Source organism: Protopterus annectens, chromosome 12.part0, assembly GCF_019279795.1.
Source record: "Protopterus annectens isolate FY-2018-M chromosome 12.part0, PAN1.0, whole genome shotgun sequence".
Lineage (NCBI taxonomy): Eukaryota > Metazoa > Chordata > Ceratodontiformes > Protopteridae > Protopterus > Protopterus annectens.
Genome location: NC_056746.1, coordinates 504,914,485 through 504,937,972, shown reverse-complemented (window position 1 = coordinate 504,937,972; position 23,488 = coordinate 504,914,485). Strand labels below are relative to the sequence as shown.

General features: G+C 38.6%; 1 protein-coding gene across 3 annotated transcripts in view; it reads left to right on the top strand.

Annotated features, from left to right (window-relative positions):
* The window catches only part of VWA3A (von Willebrand factor A domain containing 3A), a 2,208,650-nt gene that overhangs the window by 1,759,187 nt on the left and 425,975 nt on the right, over positions 1-23,488 (top strand). For all 3 annotated transcript variants that reach the window (XM_044089639.1, XM_044089638.1, XM_044089640.1), the window contains one exon: positions 5,941-6,093. In XM_044089639.1, the coding sequence (XP_043945574.1) occupies positions 5,941-6,093 (153 nt within the window). The remainder of the gene's footprint in view (positions 1-5,940; positions 6,094-23,488) is intronic.

Genomic DNA, 23,488 nt, shown 5'->3' with positions numbered 1-23,488 from the left:
GATTCTGTGGAGCTGATCCCCAGGAGACCAGACAAAATCCTATCCTCTCCTGAGGAGAGCCCACATTGGTCTAGGGGTTTACCAGTTGATGCTATGGTGGTGACGGCGACCACGAAAAAGGAACTCGCCAAAGAGAGTCAGACTGTTCACCCACCCAACAGAGAGTCCCGGGCAGTGGACAGATTAGGAAAGCTAGTGTGTTTGCTTCATCGACCTTTGCTATATGGTCCTTGAACTATTTGGCACATTTTATGAGGCTCCAAAGAGACTTAATCTCCGAACTCTCTCAGGACAGGTGTCTGACGAGGTAAGTGACAATGTAGCCTCACAGCTCCCAACCCTGGAATCCATCTCTAACCTGTCCATAAGGTTGCTATCACATGCAACAGAAGGGGCGGCCAGAGCTGTGGGTTCAGTCATAAATGAAACGGCATGCCTGGATGCGCCTTTGTGATTTCACGGACCCTTTTAAGTCTTCCTTCCTGAATGCTCCAGTTAAAGCCTCTTCCCTGTTTGGCCCTAAAGTGAAGGACATTCTAGACAGGTGTGAAAAGGACGGCAAGATCCTGTATGCCGTAGGTGTATTTCTCCACTCTGCAGTGCTTCTTTTCCAGGAACCAGAGGAGTGGAAAGTTGTGGCACAAAAAGTCTCAGGGTCCTTTTTGTGACACACGTGGCAGGTATACCCCCAGGGGCAGAGGGGGTAACTCTTCTGGAAGATGCCCCTACCGTGGCAGAGGGAGCCCACATAACCAGGGACCCAGAGATTCTTTCTCTGGACAGTCCTATCAGCGCTCCTGAAGAGCGACCCAATTGCTTTCCTCTGGTAGCAGTAGGAGGACATTTTGCTCTGCACCACGCTGCCTGGCAATCTATAACTTCTGACCATTGGGTGCAGAAGATTATAGCTAGAGGCTACACCATTCCCCTCGATGTTTACCCAAAACCTCTTGCACGACTTATTAACATTCCACCCAGTCAAATGAAAGAAGCAGCTATACAAATAAAAAAGCTGTGTCAAAAAAAGTCATCTAAGCAATCCCACCAGACCAATGCAGATCTGGATTCTACTCTAGGTTCTTTTTGGTGCCAAAAAAGACAGGGGACTGAAGACCAATTTTGGATCTCAGCAATTTAAACAAATCTGTCAACCAAACGAAATTCCAGATGGTCACGGTTCAGTCCATTCTCCCATTCCTGGGAAATGGTGATTGGATGTTCTCCATAGATCTCCAGAATGCATATTATCACATCAAAATGGACAAATGCTCCCAGAGACTACTTCGCTTTTGGCTAGAAGCTAATCACTACCAATTTCACGCTCTGATGTTCGTACTCTCAACAGCCCCCAGAGTGTTCACCAAGTGCATAGCAGTAGTCACAGCTCACTGAGACTGCAAGGATTCCGGGTGTTTCCATATTTGGACGATTGGCTCCCTACCGCCCCCACCAAGCATCAATTGGTAACAGTCTTGCAATACACTATCTCCCTGGTGATACTATTGGGAATAACAATAAATTGGGAGAAATCCAACCTCATTCCGACCCAGTCCATAGAGTTCATAGGAGCAGTTTTCAACACCCGCTCCTGCTTAGTATCTCTCCCTCATCACAGATTACAAAGACTGAGACTTCAGCTCCGGGTGATACTCTGCCAAAACAAAGACTCAGCACGGGAAATCCTTTAACTCCTAGGATCCATGGCAGCTGCTACACCAATAGTGCCACTCACGAAACTTCACATGAGAATACTTCAATGGTTTCTGTTATCTCAATGGTTCCCAAACCATCACCCCTTCTGTTTTCAAGTGCTAATAACCAATCATTGCAAACAGGACTTGCTTTGGTGGATGAGGCCAGAGACAGAACATTAGAGCTGCCCATTCCATCCCCCTCAGCCCCAAGCCACTGTGACCACGGATGCTTCCATGATAGGGTGGGGGGACATTTTTAAGATATGACAGTCCACACAATAGAAGCCAGCTTTCATATCAGTGTTCTAGAACTGAGGGCAGTGCTTTTAGCATTGCAAGCATTCCTATCTGTTCTTCCTTCTGGGCGATCGCAATTCAGTCAGACAACAAGTCCGGTGGTCTGGTATATCAACAAACAAGGAGGAACCAAGTCTTACCCACTATGTCAAGAGGCCATGAGAATTTGGCAGTGGGCGATAGCTTCCAACTGCTTTCTGATAGCAATGCATATCCCAGGGGATTCCAGCGTGATTGCAGACAAGCTGAGCATATGTATTCTCCTGCCTCTCGAGTGGTCCCATAACCCCAGCACAGCAGCAAAACTTTTCAGTCACTGTGGCTATCCTTGCTGCAACCTATTCCCCTCTCCTTCAAACCACAAATGCAGCAGCTACTTCACCCTAATTTCCTGGCATGGGGAGTCCCCAAGGGACGCTGTGATCCACGATTGGCCCATGGGACTTCTGTACGCTTATCCCCCCCATTCCTCTGATTCCCCAATTTTTGAAGAAAGCACTTTGGTTGAAAAGCAAGGTGATCCTCATTGCCCCATATTGGCCCCAACAAGTGTGGTTCCCCTTCCTCCGGCCTTACCTATTATGCTGACCATGGATTCTGGATCCTTCTCCAAACCTGATCTCTCATCCTCAAGGGTCGAGTAATCCGAACCTGACCAGTCTCAAGCTGACAGCTTGATTTCTCCACTTTCGCTAATTGCCAGGCAGGATAACCATTCCTCTCCAGTACGTGATATTGTTCTGGCCTCACACAAAACATCCACCAAAAAGCTCTATCAAGGGAAATGGAAGAGATTCTCTATTTGGTCTAAGAAAAGAAAGCTAGATCCTTATTCGGTTCCAGTTACTGTAGCCCTTCACTATTTATCAACATTTTTTGAAAATGGAGCTGCAGCCTCTACCATACAAGTTCATCTAGCTGCTATTTCAAATTTTCATAATGGTTTTGGAAACTCTCCCCTGATTACTCACCGTTCATGCAAAACCTTTCTAAAAGGAGTGTCTCACATCAGACCTCCAATCAAACAACCTATTGAACCATGGAACCTCACTTTAGTTCTGCAGTCATTGACTCAATCCCCCTTTGAGTCTGCAGTGAAATGTGACATCAAATTCTCTTCATGGAAGTCTCTTTTTCTGGTCGCCATCACATCAGCTAGATGTATTTCAGAGCTCCATGCTCTATGCATTAATCGGTCCTGTCTTATTTTCCACAAGGACAGAGTATCACTCCGGGCAAATCCTACCTTTCTTCCCAAAGTCATTTCGGATTTTTCCATTAATCAAACTATAGACTTTCCAGTATTTTCCCAAATTTTACTAACAAAGGGGAATACTGCCTACATTCATTGGATGTACACAGAAAATTGAGATTTTATCTGGACAGGACTAAGACGATGCATAAATCAGACCGTTTTATTTCCTTTTCTGGCCTAAAATGGGAAATTCTGTTTCTAAAGTGACCTTATCTAAATGTCTTAGAGATTGCATACTTTACATTTACCATCGTGAGAATAAGCCTATACCACAAAAATCAAAGCTCACTTTACCAGGTCGATGGCGACTTCTGTAGCCTTCCATTCTAGAGCCTCCATGGACAACATCTGTGCAGCAGCAACATGGGCTTCTCCTCATACATTACTCATTATAAATTGGATCTGGTCTCCAGGGGAAGAGCATCCTTTGGTTCTATAGTGCTCAGGAATATTCTTCCATGAGGGCCACCCAAGGAACAACAGGTAGCTGTGGACTCTGTCCCATCAGTGATGAATGGGATGAAGATTAACAACATCAGATAAAGAAGTTATGTCTTACTATAACGTTCCATCTGTGTTGTTGATCTTCATCCATTCATCACATCCCACCCCCTGTCCCCCTCCAAAGGCTCCTGGGGAATACTTTGGGTCCAAGTGCTGAGTTAGGGCACTTGCATAGACACTGCCTCTGCTTTACTGATAAACAGCAAACTCGATCTGAGGTAACAGGGAGAAGGGTACTATGAGTAAAGGCTTAGCTTGAGAGCTTTTGGTTGGCACAAGCTTGATATAAGGCCAGCTCAGTTCTGAGTACGGAACCGACTTCCCATCAGTGATGAATGGATGAAGATCAACAGCACAGATGGAATGTTATGGTAAGACATAACTTCTTTTTTCTATTTCTTTAACATCTCCATTACTCCATTAATCTCCTTTTCTGCTTTTCCTGTTTGTCGTCTTATTTTTTTGTATTGTAAAGTTTTACATGTCTGGATTCCTTTACCTGTATTTCTGTTCAAATATCTGTGGTGCTGCTCTTTTTGTATTGGTTAGTTTTGCTTTTTCCTTTTACATAAATATGACACCATATTAAATCTCTCTTTTTCTTTCCCATTTTCATATTTCTTCTTCAGATGTCTCCTGATCTTCATGTTTCTCCTTACTTTGGGGACTCACTGTATCATGCTGTGATGTAACCTGTGTTAGACCTTCTACATTAAATCCTTCACTTCACAGGCACTCCATAACTTCAACTTCTGTTTTTTTTAACTTCTACTTTACTAATCTTCTTTTCTATGTTCCATCTTTATGATATTTTTTTATTGTGAAATTTTCCATATCCGGATGCCTTTGCCTGTATTTCTCTTAGAATATCTTTGGGGCTGCCTTCTTTACATTGATTAATTTGGTTTTCTCCTTTGCATAAATATTGCACCATATAAAATCTCTCTTTCTTTCCCATGTCCATATTTCTTTTTTATACTTTTCAAATATCTCTAGGTTTTGTTGTTTATATTTTTGCACTTCCTCAGCTGCTTCTTTTTCCAAACAGATCAAAGTTTCTTGATCTATATACTGTTTTTCACAAATCTGTTGCATTAATGAACACAAATTTTCATTTGAAGCTTCTGACAGTTTTTCTTGCGGAAGTATTTTTTTTTGCTCTAATTTCTGTCTTAATTGTTTTGTATATCTTGTGTCTGGACATTCTGGGCTTTTTGCATAATAGTAACAATACATAATTTCTATCTTATCTTCAATAGTCCACTCTATCCTCTGTCATCTTTATGGCTCTTCTTTGGCCTATCAGTTTTTGTGATTTTTGTGGAATGCTACGTCCTTCTACAACAGGGGGGCCATCCTGTCCCTGGACCTGACCTGGCCCCATGGTAGGAATGTTTCCGTTATTTGAGAATTATACACTGTCATTTTTTCCAGTCCTGGCACCAGTGCGCCTACCAGGATTGGGCACTTTTTTAACCTGGGTCTTGTGTACCCAGCTATCTCTTTTAATTTTTGTCCTACTTCTGTCCATGATGTATGCAATATAAATACAGTCTATATATCAGTGAAGCCTTGGTGAGATTTTAGGTACTCAACAAGACTTGAGGATGAATTTAATTTCAACACTTCAGCACTACTACTCTCCTTTGCTTTCTGACTTTTCATCTCTCCATTCGGGCCCCTATGTGTGTGTGTGACTGCACTGATGATGAGGGTGATGTTGGTATATAGCCTTGAGCTGTGAGCTTTTAGCTGCTGTGTGATGTTTACTTTATTGCACTGAACTAAATCAAAGAACTTAAGTAAAGAAGCATTTCTCTGCATTTTTCATGGTTGATCTATTTTCTACAGCATCTATTTAGCCATTTATATATATATATATATGTATATGTATATATAGATAGATAGATACATATAGGACAGCTCTCCAAGCCCACCTGTTCACCTTACTAGGCTCTTATATGTAGCTCTGCAACCCTCACCTTCACTTGGAAGAGAAGACAGTTGGTCTTTAGCTAGTCCACAGTTTACATTAGGCAGTATCTGACACCTGGTCTGCTACACATGCCTTGGTCACCAATATTATGCATATTTTGCCTCTTTTCAATACTTTGTATGTCCAACACATACATATTTGCTGATTCAGCTATGTAACATACTAACTTTCTTGTTTTTTTCCCATTCATTAAGTGGATGAAAAAGTATGGCCTGAAGAAGCTGAAACTAGATCTCCACAGACTAGTGTCTGGGCCCTTGTGCTCACATAAGAAGAACTTGGTGCAGTCCCTGAATAAGAAGGTTTCTGCAAAGTACTGTACAATCTTCCCCAGTGTGGAAGTTAATGTAAGTGATACATTTTTTATTAAAAGTCATATATTAAATGCCATTTTTTTCCTTTCACCATATGTTAAACTTTGTTTGCAGTTGTTAGCTATGAAGTATGTGCAGTTTCATAATAACATAATTGAAAGTGATTGATGATTAGAATTCAATGTTCTCTTAACCAGATCTTTATGTGACCTGCTTTCTTTTGAAGACATCATGTTACCATTATTTATGTATTAATAGTAACACTATTACTTCCTACACAATCTACTTAATGACTTTGACTTATTATGAAAAGAAATATCTTGATTATTTTACATTTGATCATTCAAACAGACCAGTTAGACAGGCGGGTTTCTCCTACATGTCCTTTTATGCATGGTGGTCAGGTAGGTAGAGAGCCCGTTCTGGATCTTAAACTAAATCCGCAGAGTATAATTAATTTTTGTGTATGAGGATCAAAAAGCTGTAAAGAAATGTTCACTTTAAACAAGACCCCTGTATCAAGGCTTTGTCTTATCTTTATAACCTAATATTGCTTTTGTTTAAAACATGGCTGAAGCCTTTTTCCAATCTTTCTTCAGATTAACTATCCTGTTAGCAAACTTTTTAAGAATGATAAGCCATTCTGTTTTATTCAATGCATACTGTATACTCTACATAAATGGCAAATACATGAAACAGTTGGAACAAAAATGACAAATGGCTTTAAAACAGCACCAGTACAGAGCCAGTAGATAGATTTGTAGCTAATAACCTTTTAGCTGCAATCTTCTAGCTGCATCTGAGGTAATTCATTTTGAGGAGGGCTCAGATCTAGTCTGAACAGAAAATGACCAAATGTACTTCACAGTTGAATAGCTACACTTCTCAATATGTACCAGCAGTCCCCCAGCTAGATTAACACTTTAGTAGCAGAGATACTATGCTCACTTTCTTTGATCTAAGTATAGAAGGCTGTTTAAAATCTTGGGAATCACATTTATTTTACTTATTTTATTTAAATCAACTATACCTACCTGGTGTATCCGCCATCTCCGCTAAGCGGTCCTGCAGTCTGGCTGCTCGTCGCACCTCCCAGTAAATACTCTAATATAATAGCAATGCTTGTTTGTGTTTGTAGTACCTCCAGAATATTAATTACATTTAGCTAGGTTGCTTGTTATTACAGTGTGCCTGCTAGGAAACACGCTAAATGTTTTAGCGTTAATTAACTTGTACCTTCATTGTATTTGTTAAATCTTGTACTGCACTGTGTATTCAGCTTTAATTAGATATATCAGCCGGTACCTTTGTTGTATCTGTTTGTATCCTGTACTGCTTCTGTCCCTTGCCATGCTTCGGGGCTGATGTAATACCTACACTAGCACTACTTCTGTATTATCAGGTTTATCCTGTTTTTTACATCCTTCTCACTGAGGACTTTATCCAATGTCTATGTTTTGTAATGTTTTGCGTTGTTAACCAAACTGGTAGTACTAATCAAATCTGCTGAAGTATTGAATTGGCAAGCGCCGACTAATAGTTATATTTTCAAATGTATTTCAGGCAGTTCACGCTCACTACTGAATTGATTTTAGCCTGCTAATCTTTTTAAGACAGTACACGTTGGTTATTGAAAGGATTTGCCTAACAATACATATTTTTTTACTAGATTATTTTTTTAGTTATAAGAAAGGATCTAGATTTAGGAAAGACTCCCCTAACCAGCAAGCACTAACTGATTGTACTATTTTTAAATGCGTGACAGTTCACACTCACTATTGCATTGCTTTTAGCCTGCTATTTCTTTTTAAGACAGCACACGTTTGTCACTGAAAAGATTGGCCTGCCAAAACGTATTGTTTGTTAAGACATAGCATACTTGATTGTTATTTTAGTTGTAGGAAAGGCTCCCCTAGCTGATCTGACTGTGATAACATATATGCTCCCTTTATGAGTAGCATAGATGTGAATCTTTTCGCCTTTTTTGCTTTTCTTGTTCCTCCATCTCCACATGTATCTGTACTATTCTCCCTAAGTTTCCTTCCTGTCTAGCTTAACCTTGTTTCTCTCTTGCACTATCTTCTCCTTATTACCTACCCATATTTGCCTAACTTTGTTTGATATCTTGTCCCTTTTTGTGTTTTACAGTCTACTACCCATGGGCTCCCACTTTTTCCTGCCCAGGAAAGACATTACAACTCCACAGCAAGGAAATTAAAGGTTCATAGCAACTACTGGAAAGAACACCACCTCCAGGTACTCTGTGAAGACGTCTTACCTTCAACGTGCCCTTGGAGCGACTATCCCCTTAATAAAAGGCTCAGTGTATGTAGCCAAATACTTTAATAAATGATTATATATTTTTGTTAAGTATTTAGTAGTACATCGTGCCTCCCACGTGATAGCAGCCGACCGCAGCCCGCTCGTGCCCTTTGCCCATCCCCAGTTTTCCAACCATTCTCTCCTAATTCCTTAACTAATTTTAGTATTGCACAGGATTCTTCCCTGCTACCATTTCTCCTGTCGCCACCAGGTGGAACTCTACACCTATACTAGGCTGTACTTTGATATCTTCAACTCCTAGCTAAGAACAAAGTTAGACCCTTTTCTTACAGCTCTCCTACCCAGTCTTTCCTATCCTTTCTTGACTCACCTCTCATACATTTTACCCTGTCTTTTACACATTCTTAATGGTTTTATATTGCAAACTCTTTTTAGCAACACTTACCTCTTAGCTGTAGTCTTTGTACAGCTACAGATATTTTTTTCTCTTGTGGCTTGTCCACCCTTTGGCTCTACCTGCTCCGTTCACCCTGCGGGCTCACTGCGCTCCCCTACCATTCCACCCACCCCCACTGCACCTGACCTTATACTTCTATAGCCACACCTCCAACCCTCATCATCCAATAGCTAACCCTATCTCATTACTACCTAATTTCTCTTTAAACAGCTCCACCCCTTAACTGGCCTTCTTTAAATCCTAATCACCTCATTTCACCTATCTTATACACCTTACAATGTCTAGCCCCAGCTTGTCAACACACTTTAACTCTCTCCTCTTATCTATAATTCTTACCGCTCTACTGATATCACATAGCCTAACTTGCTATGAATCCCTAAGCCTCACTAGATTTCAACACCCCCTAAAACAAACAACTCCACTCTCTCTTCTAGCTTCTCAAGCCCACAGTAACATAACATCCTCTTCATCATACCTTCTACCACAGTTTCATAGATTAACCCATATTAAATATCTCCAAATCAGAAAACTAGACCCTATTTTCTGTAAACTCTTGAAACTTACACACAATCCTCAACAGTGCCTACGTGTACACGGTGACATTCACCCAAACCCAGGTCCCAACATCACCATCCCTGAAAGCCAACCATCCCATCCCACCACCATTCATACCCCCACAAAAAACCCAAACTCTCTTCTGATCGGCCACCTCAATATACGTAGTTTAAATAATAAAATTACCCAGTTTCATGCCCTGTTAGACATCCATTCTTTTGACATCTTATGCCTAACTGAAACTTGGCTCAAGCCCATAACTAAAGACAATGATATACTCCCACCAGGTTATAACATCCTGAGACTAGACCGTCTAAATAAAAAAGGTGGTGGGGTGGCAATACTGTTTAAATCTGATTTGAAGGTCACCTCGCTAGATATTCAACCACCATCACCTAGTAATGCCGAGATCTTAACCTCTAAGCTCCAAATTAATGCTAATAAAAATCCATTTACATTATTTGCTCTTATATCCTCCCAGGTAACAGCATTAATACTCTTGAAAATGCCCTTAGCTGGCTCTCCATATCCCTCCCACAAGAAACCATACTCCTTGGTGACTTTAATATTGACTGGAATGTTGGTAACTCTACCAATCCAACTACACATATAAACCTTTTATGGCTTTTATCAAACCATCACCTCCCCTACCAGAACCCATAAACCTAGCAAGAAACAATCCACCTTAGACTGAATACTAGTTAACAGTAACCCCTTCTCATGTAAAACAGGCATACTTCCTGATGATATTAGTGACCATTCTTTTATCTTCATAACTAAACAAAAGACCTCCATTCCCAATCAAATAACATTTATAACTACCCGGAACAAGAAAACTCTCAACCCACTTAACTTTCAAGCTGAGCTCAAAGCTTGCAATTGGTCACCCCTAAAATACCTCTTGACGAAGCAGTCTCATACTTTAACAATAAATTTTTGCATATCCTAGATCACCATGCTCCCACTCGCACTGTTAGAACTAAAAACAATCCTGCTCCTTGGCTCTCAAATGATACAAGGGACAATATATGACTGAGAAAAAATCTGGTCCAAACGGAGAAAAACTAAAAACCAAATTGATCATCTAAATTTTAGACAGCTTAGAAATGCCACAAAAAATAAATATTCCTTGACAAAAAAAAAAACTACTACCATAAAATCCAAGAAAACCAACAGAAAAACCCACAAAAATTCTGGTCAGGTATCAATAAACTGCTCCATCCAGGACATTCCAAAACACCGACCCCCCCCTCTAATTTGACTCAAAATACTCCTAACCAAATTGCTGACGCCTTTAATAAAATTTTCTCTGAAACTGTCCAATCCCTAGCAAATACCTTACCACCTGTTACCACCACTGAGTCACCCTCACTAAGCAATCTACCCCAGACATTTCATCTCCAGCCCGTTCCAACATCTCTCATACACACCCTACTTCTTAAACTTAAACCATGTACACCATCAGCTGACCTCCTGCCAGCTGAATACCTGCAAATAGCAGCGGGAGTACTTGCCTACCCTATTTCCATCTTAATAAACAGAACCATTACAGAATCGTATATCCCATCTCTCTGGAAAGTCTCACATATTATCCCATTGCATAAAGGAGGTAAGACATTGTCCTGTTCGATTCTTAGCTAGAGCATCTTCTGTGTGGAGACATGCGTGAATGGGCGTACCTTCATTGAAGGTTGTGTGTCAGGGCCGGCAACTCGGTACGTAAAAATCTACTGCCAATCATTAGCGGACCGGAGTTCCGCTGTGGCGACCCCTAATCGGGAAAAGCCGAAAGACACAACAACAACAACATAAAGGAGGTAACTCAAATGAACCCTCAAACTTCTGCCCCATAGCCCTTCTTTCTCCCTTAGCAAAAATCATGGAGAGATGTATTCACCTTCAACTACTTCATCATTTCCTCCAAAATAAGCTACTAGTGGACTGCCAACATGGCTTCAGGCCATTCCACAGCACCACAACTGCACTCCTATCCTTTTCTGACTGCCTTTATAAAAATTGTAATAGCAACCTGCTCTCCTCGGCTCTCTTTATAGACCTCTCTAAAGCCATTGACATGGTTAATCATCAATTACTGTCTTATATACCTAAGTCTGTTTCAATTGACACTCCAGCTGTAAAATGGTTCAAATCCTACCTTCATAACAGACGTCCTCTGGGACAATAACTTATCCTCTCAGCTCCCTATCACTCTTGGGGTCCCTCAAGGCTCTATTCTGGGACCTCTCCTTTTCACTATTTTCATTAATGATCTGAAAACCTCCCTTCCCCAAACCACCTGCATACAATATGCTGACAATTCGACATTAATCTGTGCCGCATCCTCTCTTGCAGAACTCCAAACCAGTACCCAGAAAGTATTCACCTTAGTTGAAAACTGGTTCTACCAATGCTGTCTCCTCCTTAACCCCAAAAAAACTAAATTATTATTGTTTACTCCTTCACAGAAGTCCCCTCTTATCAATTTCATAGTTACATCAAATAAAGATACAGAAATTGCTCCAGATGCAACCACCAAACTCTTAGGTGTAACAATAGATAATAATCTTAAGTATGACACACACATTAATTTAACTATTAAATCAGTTAATAGAAAACTTGGTTTCCTTTATAGACTTAAACCCATTCTCACGGCTTCAGCCAGGATTACTATTGCCCAAACTCACCTAATCTCCACCCTTCTCTATGCCTCCCCCATCTACACAAACCTATCCAAAAGCAATCTAAATAAGCTGGCAACCTCTTATAACAATATAGCCAGATTTGCCACTGGGGCCCCATTTAGAACCCACCATTGCCAAAATCTTAAACTTCTAGGATGGCTGGAAGTACAAAACCAACTAACTCACTATTATCCACAAGATCTTACATCATCCCACCAACACTCCCATACTCTGTAACCTCATCAACACTTATAAAAATCTTCCTACCCTACGATCCGCCAATAAGCTACAAGTAGCCACCTTAAAATGCAACAACAAATCGGGGGACTGCCTATTTTCAAACTCTGTGGGTAATACTTGGAACAAACTCCCTAGCGAACTAACATCCCTCACATCCACCCAACCTTTCAAGAAACAACTAAGAATCTTCTTAAAATCCCAATGGCTATGTCCATGCACCAATCCTGACTGATACTATCTCCCCTTGCCTTAATCACCTTTAACAACTATAACATTTACTTTCTGATGATCTTTTCATCTCAACAAGCTGTAATTGAAGCAGACAAAAAAATTGTATGTATATATATATATATATATATATATATATATATATATATATATATATATATTCTTTATGCCCCTCACAGTGCTGTGTAAATTCATGTTTACAAAATGTTAACTTGATACATGCTCATTTATTACTGTTGCAAAACCTATGTAAATGGGTTGAATAATTATTAATTTGTATTCTTAATATGGACTCTGTATAAGATTTTTTCTCTGAGCTTTTCTCCCCGGGCCTCTACTGAAAATGGACATATATCCAGTTAGACTAGCCCAGTCAACAAATGTAAAATAAAAAAATAAAATAAATAAATAAAAATTTTAAAAAAGGCTGTTTAAAATCTTGGGAACCACATTGCTGAGTCCTGAGATATGAAGAACGGATGGCCAAAATCCAAACATACATACACAGAATCTGAGACTGCCCTTCCTCTGAATATTTCCTTTTCTCTGAGGTATGGTATTCAGGGTTGTGAGGGACTTACCCAACACACTGGGGGATGCAGGGGGGCTTACCTCCCTGAAAAAAAAAAACAATTTTAAAGGAAAAGTGCAGGGTTTGATATTGGCTCATCTCCTGTATTTTTGGCCTTATTTCGCGGCATCTCAGGACTCAGTATTTAGTATCAAGAATTCAACAGTGAACTGTAAGAAAATCTGGTAGACGACTAGGCTTTCAGTGAACCCAGAGTGCATTCTTGCTGTTGCTCTTTTCCTGGAAAAAGTTTCAGCAATATCTAACACAGTATTTTAGCTGAGAAAAGGGAAACTTTTCATGTGTAGAATATCAAGGTGAAGTGCAACAGGCAAATCTGAAGAATGTCTGTCTTTTGTCACCATAGGCAGAGGTAAGGGTGCCTTTTGGTCTTCAGTTGCCATAGCAGGTACAGGGTTCTCCACCACAGCTTCTAGTAGCATAACAGATGTTTCTGATAGCAAGCATTGTGTATCTTTTTTCTGGGATCATACACTAGTTCAGTGTCTGTAGTTAGTATTGCTTCTCACAGATGGGCCATTACAAGTGACCACAATGCCAGATATAGGTCTTGAGCAGCTTTCAGTTATACCATTGATCTATTCAGAATCATTAATCTAGATTCTCGTATAATTTTTCTAGATGCAAAGCTTCTCAACTTTGCAAGTTTTATCAAAATTCTGTCTTTGGGTTCATTGTTTTCAATGGATATTTGGTTTCAGATCTGGTAAAAGCAAGTCAAACAGTGATTTCAGTCTTCTCCACATAATCATTTTTTGTAAGATAGCTATGTCAGTACCTAAGAGGTGATTCTGTAACTAAACAAAACAATGTAACAATCTTGTTTCCATAGTCTTACATTTTATTTTCTTAATCTCTTCCTTTAAAGTCTCCACAGCCTTGTTTGCCAGGGCATTAGACAAAGCAGAAAATTATACATTAGTTACGGGACACGTTTCATGTCCTTTCATAAACTATGTAAATCTCTGACTGGTGGCATAAGATCCATTATCAGTTATGCTAGCATTTATAGAGTATCTTGTATGCTGAACTTTATCTCAAATTTTCAATGATTTCTGCAAATAATCAGAATTCATAGCATGCACATCTATTCCCTTTGAAAGAGCATATGTCAAAACAAAATAGCATAATCCATATGTAGCCAAGATTACAAGTTCTCAAGCCATTTCCATGGATGTAAATATGAATTTGATGGTAATTCACTGTTTTCTTGACATACATTGCATATATTTACTTTTTCTCATCCTAATTCATGCCAGGCCACCATACTTACAATCTGACCAAACCTTTAATTGTAAAACATTCTGGGATTAGCTCAATGTGACATTTCAGTATTGCAGAATGATACTGAGGAGAGAGAATGTCTATAAACCACTATAAAACACAATTGTATCTAACATTTCATAATAGTTTTTCTGGAATAGTTGGGTATAAATCCTGACTCAGTTATTTTAGGCTAGCCCTTCAAACGCATTAATGACACAGTTACATCTATGGCAGTTAAGTATAAATTTAGTTACTACGTTCCTTAACATCTAACATCAATACTTACCATGTATGTCCAAGTCTGCAGTTATTTCTGAAATAAATAATTTACTTACTGCATCAATGTTAAAATGCCTGTCGTGCTGTAAGATCTAGATTTTGCATCCTCTAAACACTAACTACTAAGTTTAATTTCTTCTAACATGCCTATTTCTTCCTTAAGTACAGTTTCATATTTCATAAACATCTTCTTCAACACCTTAGTTTCAAAATGTATATGCTTTACTTGTCCACAATCTAAATGTTCAAAATGTATGTGCTTTACTTCTCCACAATCTAAAAGAATTTTACATTTGCATTTTCTACCAAGTCCTCTGAGGCTGTTATCTTGTATTGTTATGAAAAGGTAATGTATTGATCATAAATTTTGTAAAAGCGTGTCTAACATATTTGAAACCTATATTTGTATGGATCACAAGCAAGGCTTTTAGTTATTCATTATTTGTAATATTAAATGAGTAATACAATTTTCCCTTTGTAATGGCATTATTCTTGATGTTGAGGTCTGTAGCCACTAGAGATGATCAGTAGCCTTTTTCTTTCATCAGTATTATTTTCTTTGTAAAATTCCTCTGAACCATTTTCAAAATGTATACCGTAGCTTGAAAGTGTGAATTGAAAATATAATTAAACTGAAGGATAGTTTTTATTAAAATGTTGTGCAAAATTGTAGAGAACCTTGACTTCCTCATACCCACCCTATTTTTTCTGGGAGATATTTTACAGTTTCAAAAACCAGCTTAGGAATGAAATGACATCAGTTTTTTTTTTTCATCCAAACAATTGATCAAACAGTTGCACAGTTTTATACTGTACTGGTCAGTACTTGTTTCACGCAGCACCTCATCAGGTGAACCAACTATTAGAGAACATGGGGGTTCCTCTCACTTAGAAATACCAAACATTTTTCTGTAGACTCTGTCTACTTCAAAGAAAGACAACTTCCTCAGGCCAGCTGTGGATTTACTCAGCAAAAAGTTCAGAATTGTAACCTTAAGCAGTCCTTTCCATTATACAAACCATCTTTTATATGACAACAGTGGACACACAGAAGATACATGTTTTCACATTCTAATAAGACCAAGTCACAGAGGATTCTTGAGGTTCCATATAGCTCAGTCACATGTTCAGTTTGCAGCTCTGCTATTTAGTCTAACTATAGGTCCCAGAGTATTACCAGCTGTTCAGCAGCAGTAATTGCCCACCTCAGGGGAAAAATATCTCCATTTCTTCTGCTGCTGTTTGTTCATTTTCTTGGCTTTATAGGATTAATGTGATTTATGTGAAGCAACTTGGAATACTTTAATGTGTGGCTACTGCCTGTGTGAAACAAAGTTGAAATATATTATTTTGATCATGTTTATTAGCTGTAGATGTCTGAAGTATACACAGAAGTGCTGCTGGTGGTGGCACCTGTCTGTGGATGAATATTTTGATAGTTTAAACAGTCACTTATCTAGTTTTTCAAGAATAGCATGCATTTATGTGACGTAAGATGGAACACATTTTACATTCTGCCACGTAGCATTCCAAGACACATGCTACACTCACATCTTACCTACCCTATTACTCCTCAATCAAAATTCCTTACCTAACTCTAGTCAGACTGAAAAGAAAATACATCCAGACCCTCCTATTTCAGTAAATGTACCTAACACTACACTCACAGGTATTCCCTTTCAACTATATCTAAACTCTTACTCAGATACTGCAGTCCAAGACCTCAACAGGCCCCTCTATCAACTTTCCTGATGTCCCAACTCCACCAACCCACATTGCCAAATACATCAAAATAACTTCCTTTGACTTGCCTTAATAACAAGTTAGTTTCAGTCCATTTCTGACTCACACAAAACATCCTATCTAGTAAGCACATCTAACTTTCTGGTTGACTATATCAATAGCTTACTTTGAAAATAAACACAACTTGAATAGTTTCTTGATACACTACAACCTTTTCCAACTAATTTATGTCCCCACTTGACCAAATCCAACAATATCTAGTAACACCCTGTTAGACTTGCTCATTTCTAACCCAGCTATCTACATGCATATCTTCTGTTATCATACACCCCATGAGCATCAGTGACCACTTCACAATAACATTCGTGTATTCTGTGAAAACAAAGCCACCACCAATACTCCACTCCATCCAACCTAACACCAAATAAACCTCCAAAATGTAGAAAAATCCATTAAAATGTTGACTGGCCGATATTATGCAGCATTACTAACACAGGTGAACATGCCACCTTTATCACTGAAGTGTAGCATACTATGTCAATACTTCCCAAAAACAAGGACAACAAAAGGAATCACATAGTCAGCATGACATCATTCTGATAAAGTCTCCAGACGAAAGTGGTGAGTAAAGGTTTTGTGCACTAATTCCTGTGTATTTTTGTTGGTTGGCTGACTAAGTGGTTCATTTTGTTTTCCTTGTTCTGGCTGTGGTATCAGTTTGGATTTTGTGACATTTTTAGTATTTCCCAAAAACATCAGATTGAGAAAAAAAAACATGTCTATCCTAGTTACACCAGAACTCCAGAAACTGTTCAAAGAATGAGACAGTGCCTGGAAGTCCACTAAAGCAACACTGTCTGCAGTAGACCATAGCAAATATATATTTCCATATGTAACCAAGCCAAAAACATCAAAAGGACCAAAGCTGTGTATTTAGACAACAGGCAATCCAGCATTTCCTCAAATGCCAAACAATTCTGGAAGGCAGTAAACCAACTAACAACACAAAACAACCAACCAACTACAACCCAAAAAATCTCTACTATTTTCTTCATCTCATACCTTGTTTCTGAATTCAGTAATTCTCTCCTCTTTCATCAAAAAGTACAACATACTCTACCCAACAACACAGCCTTATAAAACATAGGAGCATTCACACTTCTCTCCAAACCCTAACTGACATTATATTCAGTAACACAGACAGAGGACTCCTTACAGGAGCTGTGTTCATAGATCTCACTAAAACATTCATCTCAGTCAGTCACACCCTGCTCAATTCTCTCAGGTCATACAGCTTTGGTGCATCCACTTTAGACTGGTTCACTATCTCCACATATAACAGAACTTTCTCTGTAAAACATAATGTGTTATAGTGCCTAAGCTAACATTTTGTCACTTTAGAAGCATTACCCAGAGAACATTTTAGCAAAATAAATAAATAAATAAATAAAATAATGATAATAATAATAAATAATGAGTATTCCATGTTTCATCTGCATTACTTTTTGTGGCAGAAGTGTCTTAATTTATAAATTAATTGGAAGACATAGGGCAAAATGAAACAGAATATGTTTGGCTATTTGCATTTGCGCATTTCACTTCTTCTTTTTTATCTTTATAGAAAACACAACATCTTTCCTTTTTTATAGGAAGAGGTACACATGTCAGTTTTTTGTCAATCTAAGAGGCACAATCCTTTGGTATGGGCACTTGGAACTTTAAAGGAGGATTTACATTTTAGAATTTAGAATAATTCTCTACCTGGTTTCTCAGCTTTGTGCAGATACTTTTCATATATGACTCTTTCCACACTTATACTCACCAGCCTCTGATGTAGAGTCACACATCTTTCTGTTTCAGTTACCCTTACTGTCTGGTGGAGGCAGGAAATTTCATTGCCAAAACCAATAGAACAAGATTTCTGTAAGTTGTTGGTTAAGAGTTTTGAAGTCTGCTTACAGAACAAGATTTCTTCAGATTGCTGGTTAAAAGAGTCAAAGTCTGACAAAAGAATAAAATTGCTTTCAGTGCCCTTTCACAAATCCATTTTCTATTCATCCAGTAAAATAACTTGGTACTAAAGTGAATTGTGTATTAGTTATTGTTTTATGTAAGGAAATCACTGGGATGGTATATGGAGTTTTCCATTCCCATGGATACTATTTAAGGATGAATCGTGTATATTCAAAATTAGTAGGATTAGTCCAGACAATTTTAAGAACATTATAGATAGCCCCTTAATAGGTACCAGGTTTCCTCTTATTCTGAAAATGTCTGCCAGAAGTTTTGGTTCCCTTTTGCTGCTGATCCCTATGGCCATCCATGTCATGTGAGTCTGTTGTGGTCTTCCAGGAAAGATTTTGCCATTTCTTTCATTTTCTTGTGATTGCTTTTACTTGCTTGTTTTGGTGGTACTAACAGGTTTGCATTTTTGGGAAGGTATAAATGTCTCTTGAAAAAGTCACCACCATTTTCCTGTGGGAGACAGATCCCTCAAGGATTATTATTTGTAGTACCAGTTTGTTAGTGGGATGATCTCAATGTGCTAAACTGTGATCATTATAGGATTCCTAATAAACAGATTTTACTTGAGACAAAAAAAAAGAAAGGCCATTATAGATCATAGGAAACTGGTCATTTTAGCAGGAGCATCTTTCCTTCTGCCTTCAAGCAAACCTTTGACCATCTCCTTTTACAAAAAAATAAGTGTCTCAACAGATCACACAAGCTGCAGAAGATAACTAAGCCTGAAAAACTTCTTCTTTTGGCTTTTCCCGGTTAGGGGTCACCACAGTGGATCACCTGTCCGCTCATGATTGGCAGTGGAGTTTTACAGTGTCGAGTTGCCAGCCTGACGCCCAACATTCCACAGAAGGCACACACACACACACACACACACACACACACACACACACACACACACACACACACACACACACACACGCACACACTCACACCTAGGGCCAATTTAGAGGGTCCAATCCACCTACTGCATGTCTTTGGGATGTGGGAGGAAACCGGAGCACCTGGAGGAAACCCACGCAACCACAGGGAGGACATGTAGACTTTGCACAGAAGGCATCCCAGCCGAGGATCGAACCAGAGAACTTCTTGCTGTGAGGCAACAATGCTAACCACTGCACCACCATGGCCGCCCAACTAAGCCTGAAAACTACAGCATTGAAATAAGTAGACAGAGAGTGAGAGGTTATTGTAACCCCATGAACCCTGCTAAGGTCTTGGAGGTATTATGTCTGGCGATGCCCAAGCTCATTTACCTGACTCAGGACCATGACGTAATAGCCTCCCTTTATCTGCCCTGTTAAAGGCAGATAGTAAGCTAGCAGCCTCGGTCTTGTCAAAAGATCCCTATTATATCCCAAACTCCATTTCTTTTGATGTCAAGCATTGTGCCACAACAGAAAAGGAAAAAGGATCACCAAAGTACCAACAGGTTCAGATCACAGGGAAGATGACTTAGCCTGTTTGGAATAGTTACAACAACCAATGGATAATGACACTGATGATGAGTATTCTAATTAAGTCCATTCAAAGGATGTGGCCTTTAGGAAGACTATGACCTTAATGAGCACTATAAGTAGAGTCCAAGAATTTGTTTGCTGCTCAAAAAAGATATTTTGGGCTGATAGGTTTTCTGCAGGTCAAGCCTTCAGCCACCTTCCTCATTGTGCAGGTTTTTGTGAATGTCTTTGAGTGTGACTCCCTAGATCCAAATTTCCAACCTCTTCACCTCCAAAAACTGATAATTTCTGCAGGCAACCACAAAAGCATTTGTGTAAGAATCGCTTGACTGGCCATGTGGTGGTATATGCTGATGCTTGCAAGGGTTTTTAGCTTGCTTCTTTCTTGAATACTGTCCTCACAGAGTGTCGATGGTACACATATAAGACAGAGACACTGAGGATGTAGCAAAAAGTCCAAGGCCATATTTCTGACATTTCCTCCTAATCCTACCCTTTGATGACAGTCTAAATCCATGAGAACTATTGTGAAACTCTGATTAATTAATACGTTTAATTTTAAATTGTGTGTTAAAATCTGGCACAGTTACCAGAACAGCTGCATGCTAAGAAAGCTCAAGCTTTGCATAAGCTACACCTACCTTTCTGAAGATGGCTGTTCCACTTATTGCAAAGTCACTAACCTACAGTATTAATCTCTCACTTGTTTTGGGTATAATTCTCCCAGTTTTACAACTGCAGTAGCATTCCTATACTGAACATGTCCTGCTCAATTGACATCGACTACTACAGAGCTATATAATACATAAGGCCTGTAGTAATAAATAATTTGAATCGGTAGTGCACAAACAACTGCTGGAACTGGAATGCTCAAATGGTCTATTTACACATGTTCTATATGGATGTTGCAAAGGCTTTAATATCCAAATAGTAATATACAGTGTCACATACCTTATTTATACAGACCTGGAAAATGGGCCAGTCAATGCATCAGCTTTTGCACATTGATATAGAATATTTGTGATAGCTGATCACTTCTTCTAATTAGATTGCAGAGTTGTGACTTGAGAGAGACACCTAGTAGGTAATTTAGAAGCTACATATCAGAGTATACACATTTAGGGTTAGATTTTTTATGAAACCTACAAAATATTTAAGGTTAGGTTTCATGAAACCTAGTCTAATCAGGAGAAATATTGCATTCTAATGCCCATAAGGATGTTAAAAAGAGGCATCCATGCATAACAAAAATAGGAAAGCTGTTTACATATGGAGATACAGTTTCTACCAGTCAAAAATTATTTATCTTCTTAGCTCATGATTTGACATAAATGGAAAACTGAATTTCGTAATTTCAGTGTTTCTGTGTTTCTTACAGAACCCATGATTATCTGTCCTCCAGTACAATTATTGGAGTTCTCATGAGCAAAGAAGTCTATTAACTGAACTAACAAATACTTTCTCAAAACAAATTTCAACATCCTGACAGGTGGACAGAAAGGTACAGCTCTAGGAAGGAAATTTCACTTACTATTGCACTTTGTAATGAAATACAGAATGTTATCTCTTTATATTTACAAATAGGCTCAGTCATTAAACATTACATATAAATGTATATTATAAAATTTCATTTCTTTTATATAAAATTGTAAGCATATAGGTGTATTATCTTTTATCCCTGTAGCTATGGTTAAAAACAAGAAAAGCTAGATGTTATAACAACACAACATGAAATGTAGTTATATGTTTCTTTGTCTAGGCCTTTCCATCAGAAAACCATACAGTCTTCTCTTCTGTATGCTGTTTTAATGTAAACTATATCAAACTGATTTTCAGATTTTTCAGTAGGGTCTGGACTTGAGACCTTAAATTTCTTATCCCTTACATCCACCCTGCCAAAAACTGCACCATTCTGACTCGTTTCATTAAAGAAATATCAGGTAGTACTATAATCCCTGCATGTGTGTGTGTGTGTGTGTGTGTGTGTGTGTGTGTGTGTGTGTGTGTGTGTGTGTGTGTGTGTGTGTGTGTGTAAGACCGTGTGTAACACTGTGTGTCTAGGGATTGGGGGGGGGGTCAGCGCTTGTATGTCCCTCTTGGTTCCTGCACTTTAGCTCAAGGTACTAAGTGCACCTCTCCATAGGTTTTCCAACTGCAGAGTGGAACAGTTCATAGTCATAGAAATTTCTGAGCAATACAATATAACCTTTATGGAATTTAGATGACTATGAATCAATACTTAGCACTGCAGTGTCAGTTTTCTATGTTTAAGTACAATCTTCTATTTTCAGTTATAATCTTTCATATTCAGTCTTCATTGATAAATTTTAGACCTAATTGTAACCACTGTTGTTGTTATCAAACTAAGAAATGTCATAATAGTCATTTTGCACTTCAAAAAATGATCTCATATATTTAACAATCTAGCTGAATATGCTAATTCATTTAATTTGGAACTTATTTAATCATATTTATAAAATTTCCCTTTAATGTCTCCTTATTTTATAAGTTCTCATGTATTTCCTGTAATATCATTTTTGAGAAGGTTTTCTCCTCAGGCCTTCAATGAAAATGGGCAGATCACCCAGGTGGACCATCCCAATAATCATATTTCAAAAACTGTCAGTAAATAAGTAATTTAACTCATCAGTGCAGATCCGGTTGCCTTTCAGTGCTAATTATTATGAATTCTGGCCAACATAACATAAACACTTTGAGTTGTTATTTATACTGAACTCTTTTGAAGAAATGGATATTCATAACTTCATGTAGCATGCTAATTAGCAATAAAGCTTTATATCCCATATATAACAGCCCTCTTTTTGCACACATCCATAAATACCTATATATGTATGTGTGTGTATATGTATATATATATATATATATATATATATATATATATATATATATATACTGTGACAAGTGAAGTTTGAAAAAATTGTATGTGCCTTGTGCTTTGGGAAAGGGTAGTTCCCACATTGTTAGTCAGAAACATGTATGTATTAGCTGGTAATGAGGCACAAATTGCCAGTTACTGTGGTACAAAAGGAAGTTGCCTATATGACTAGAATCAGGAAGTTCATTTGCATGTGCAGCTTAGGAAAGGTGAATAGGAATATTTCTAAAAGATCCTGGAGGTATGAAATGTGGCAGCCTAGTCAGTGATAACTTGTGGAGTACATCTGGAGAAATCACATGGACTATAGAGCTGGATTCAGATCCTGAATGAATCTTACATTCTGGAGCTTCTACAAAGACAGTTTATTGGATTTGCTGTGTGGACTGTAAATATGTACTTTTTGTTTTGAACTACTACAAGCCAAGTGCATTATTATTTTTAGTTACTGTGGATTTACCTGTGTGTAAGTCTAGTCTTCAGTGTCTCCTTGGAATCACACTGGTGGTGTGTGCATGGGCAGGCCAAGGATTTGCCAAATACTATTCTCTGCAATACCTCTTTGGTGAAGTACAGTATATTTTGGGCTCATAATTCTGTATCAAACTGTTGGTGTTGTTTCCTTGAGGTGTTTATTCTGCTGGATTTTTGTATTTTTGCTACTGTTTTGTGACAATCCCAGTTATGGAAAATTTATTGAAAATTTTTATTGAGTCAAAAGCTGGT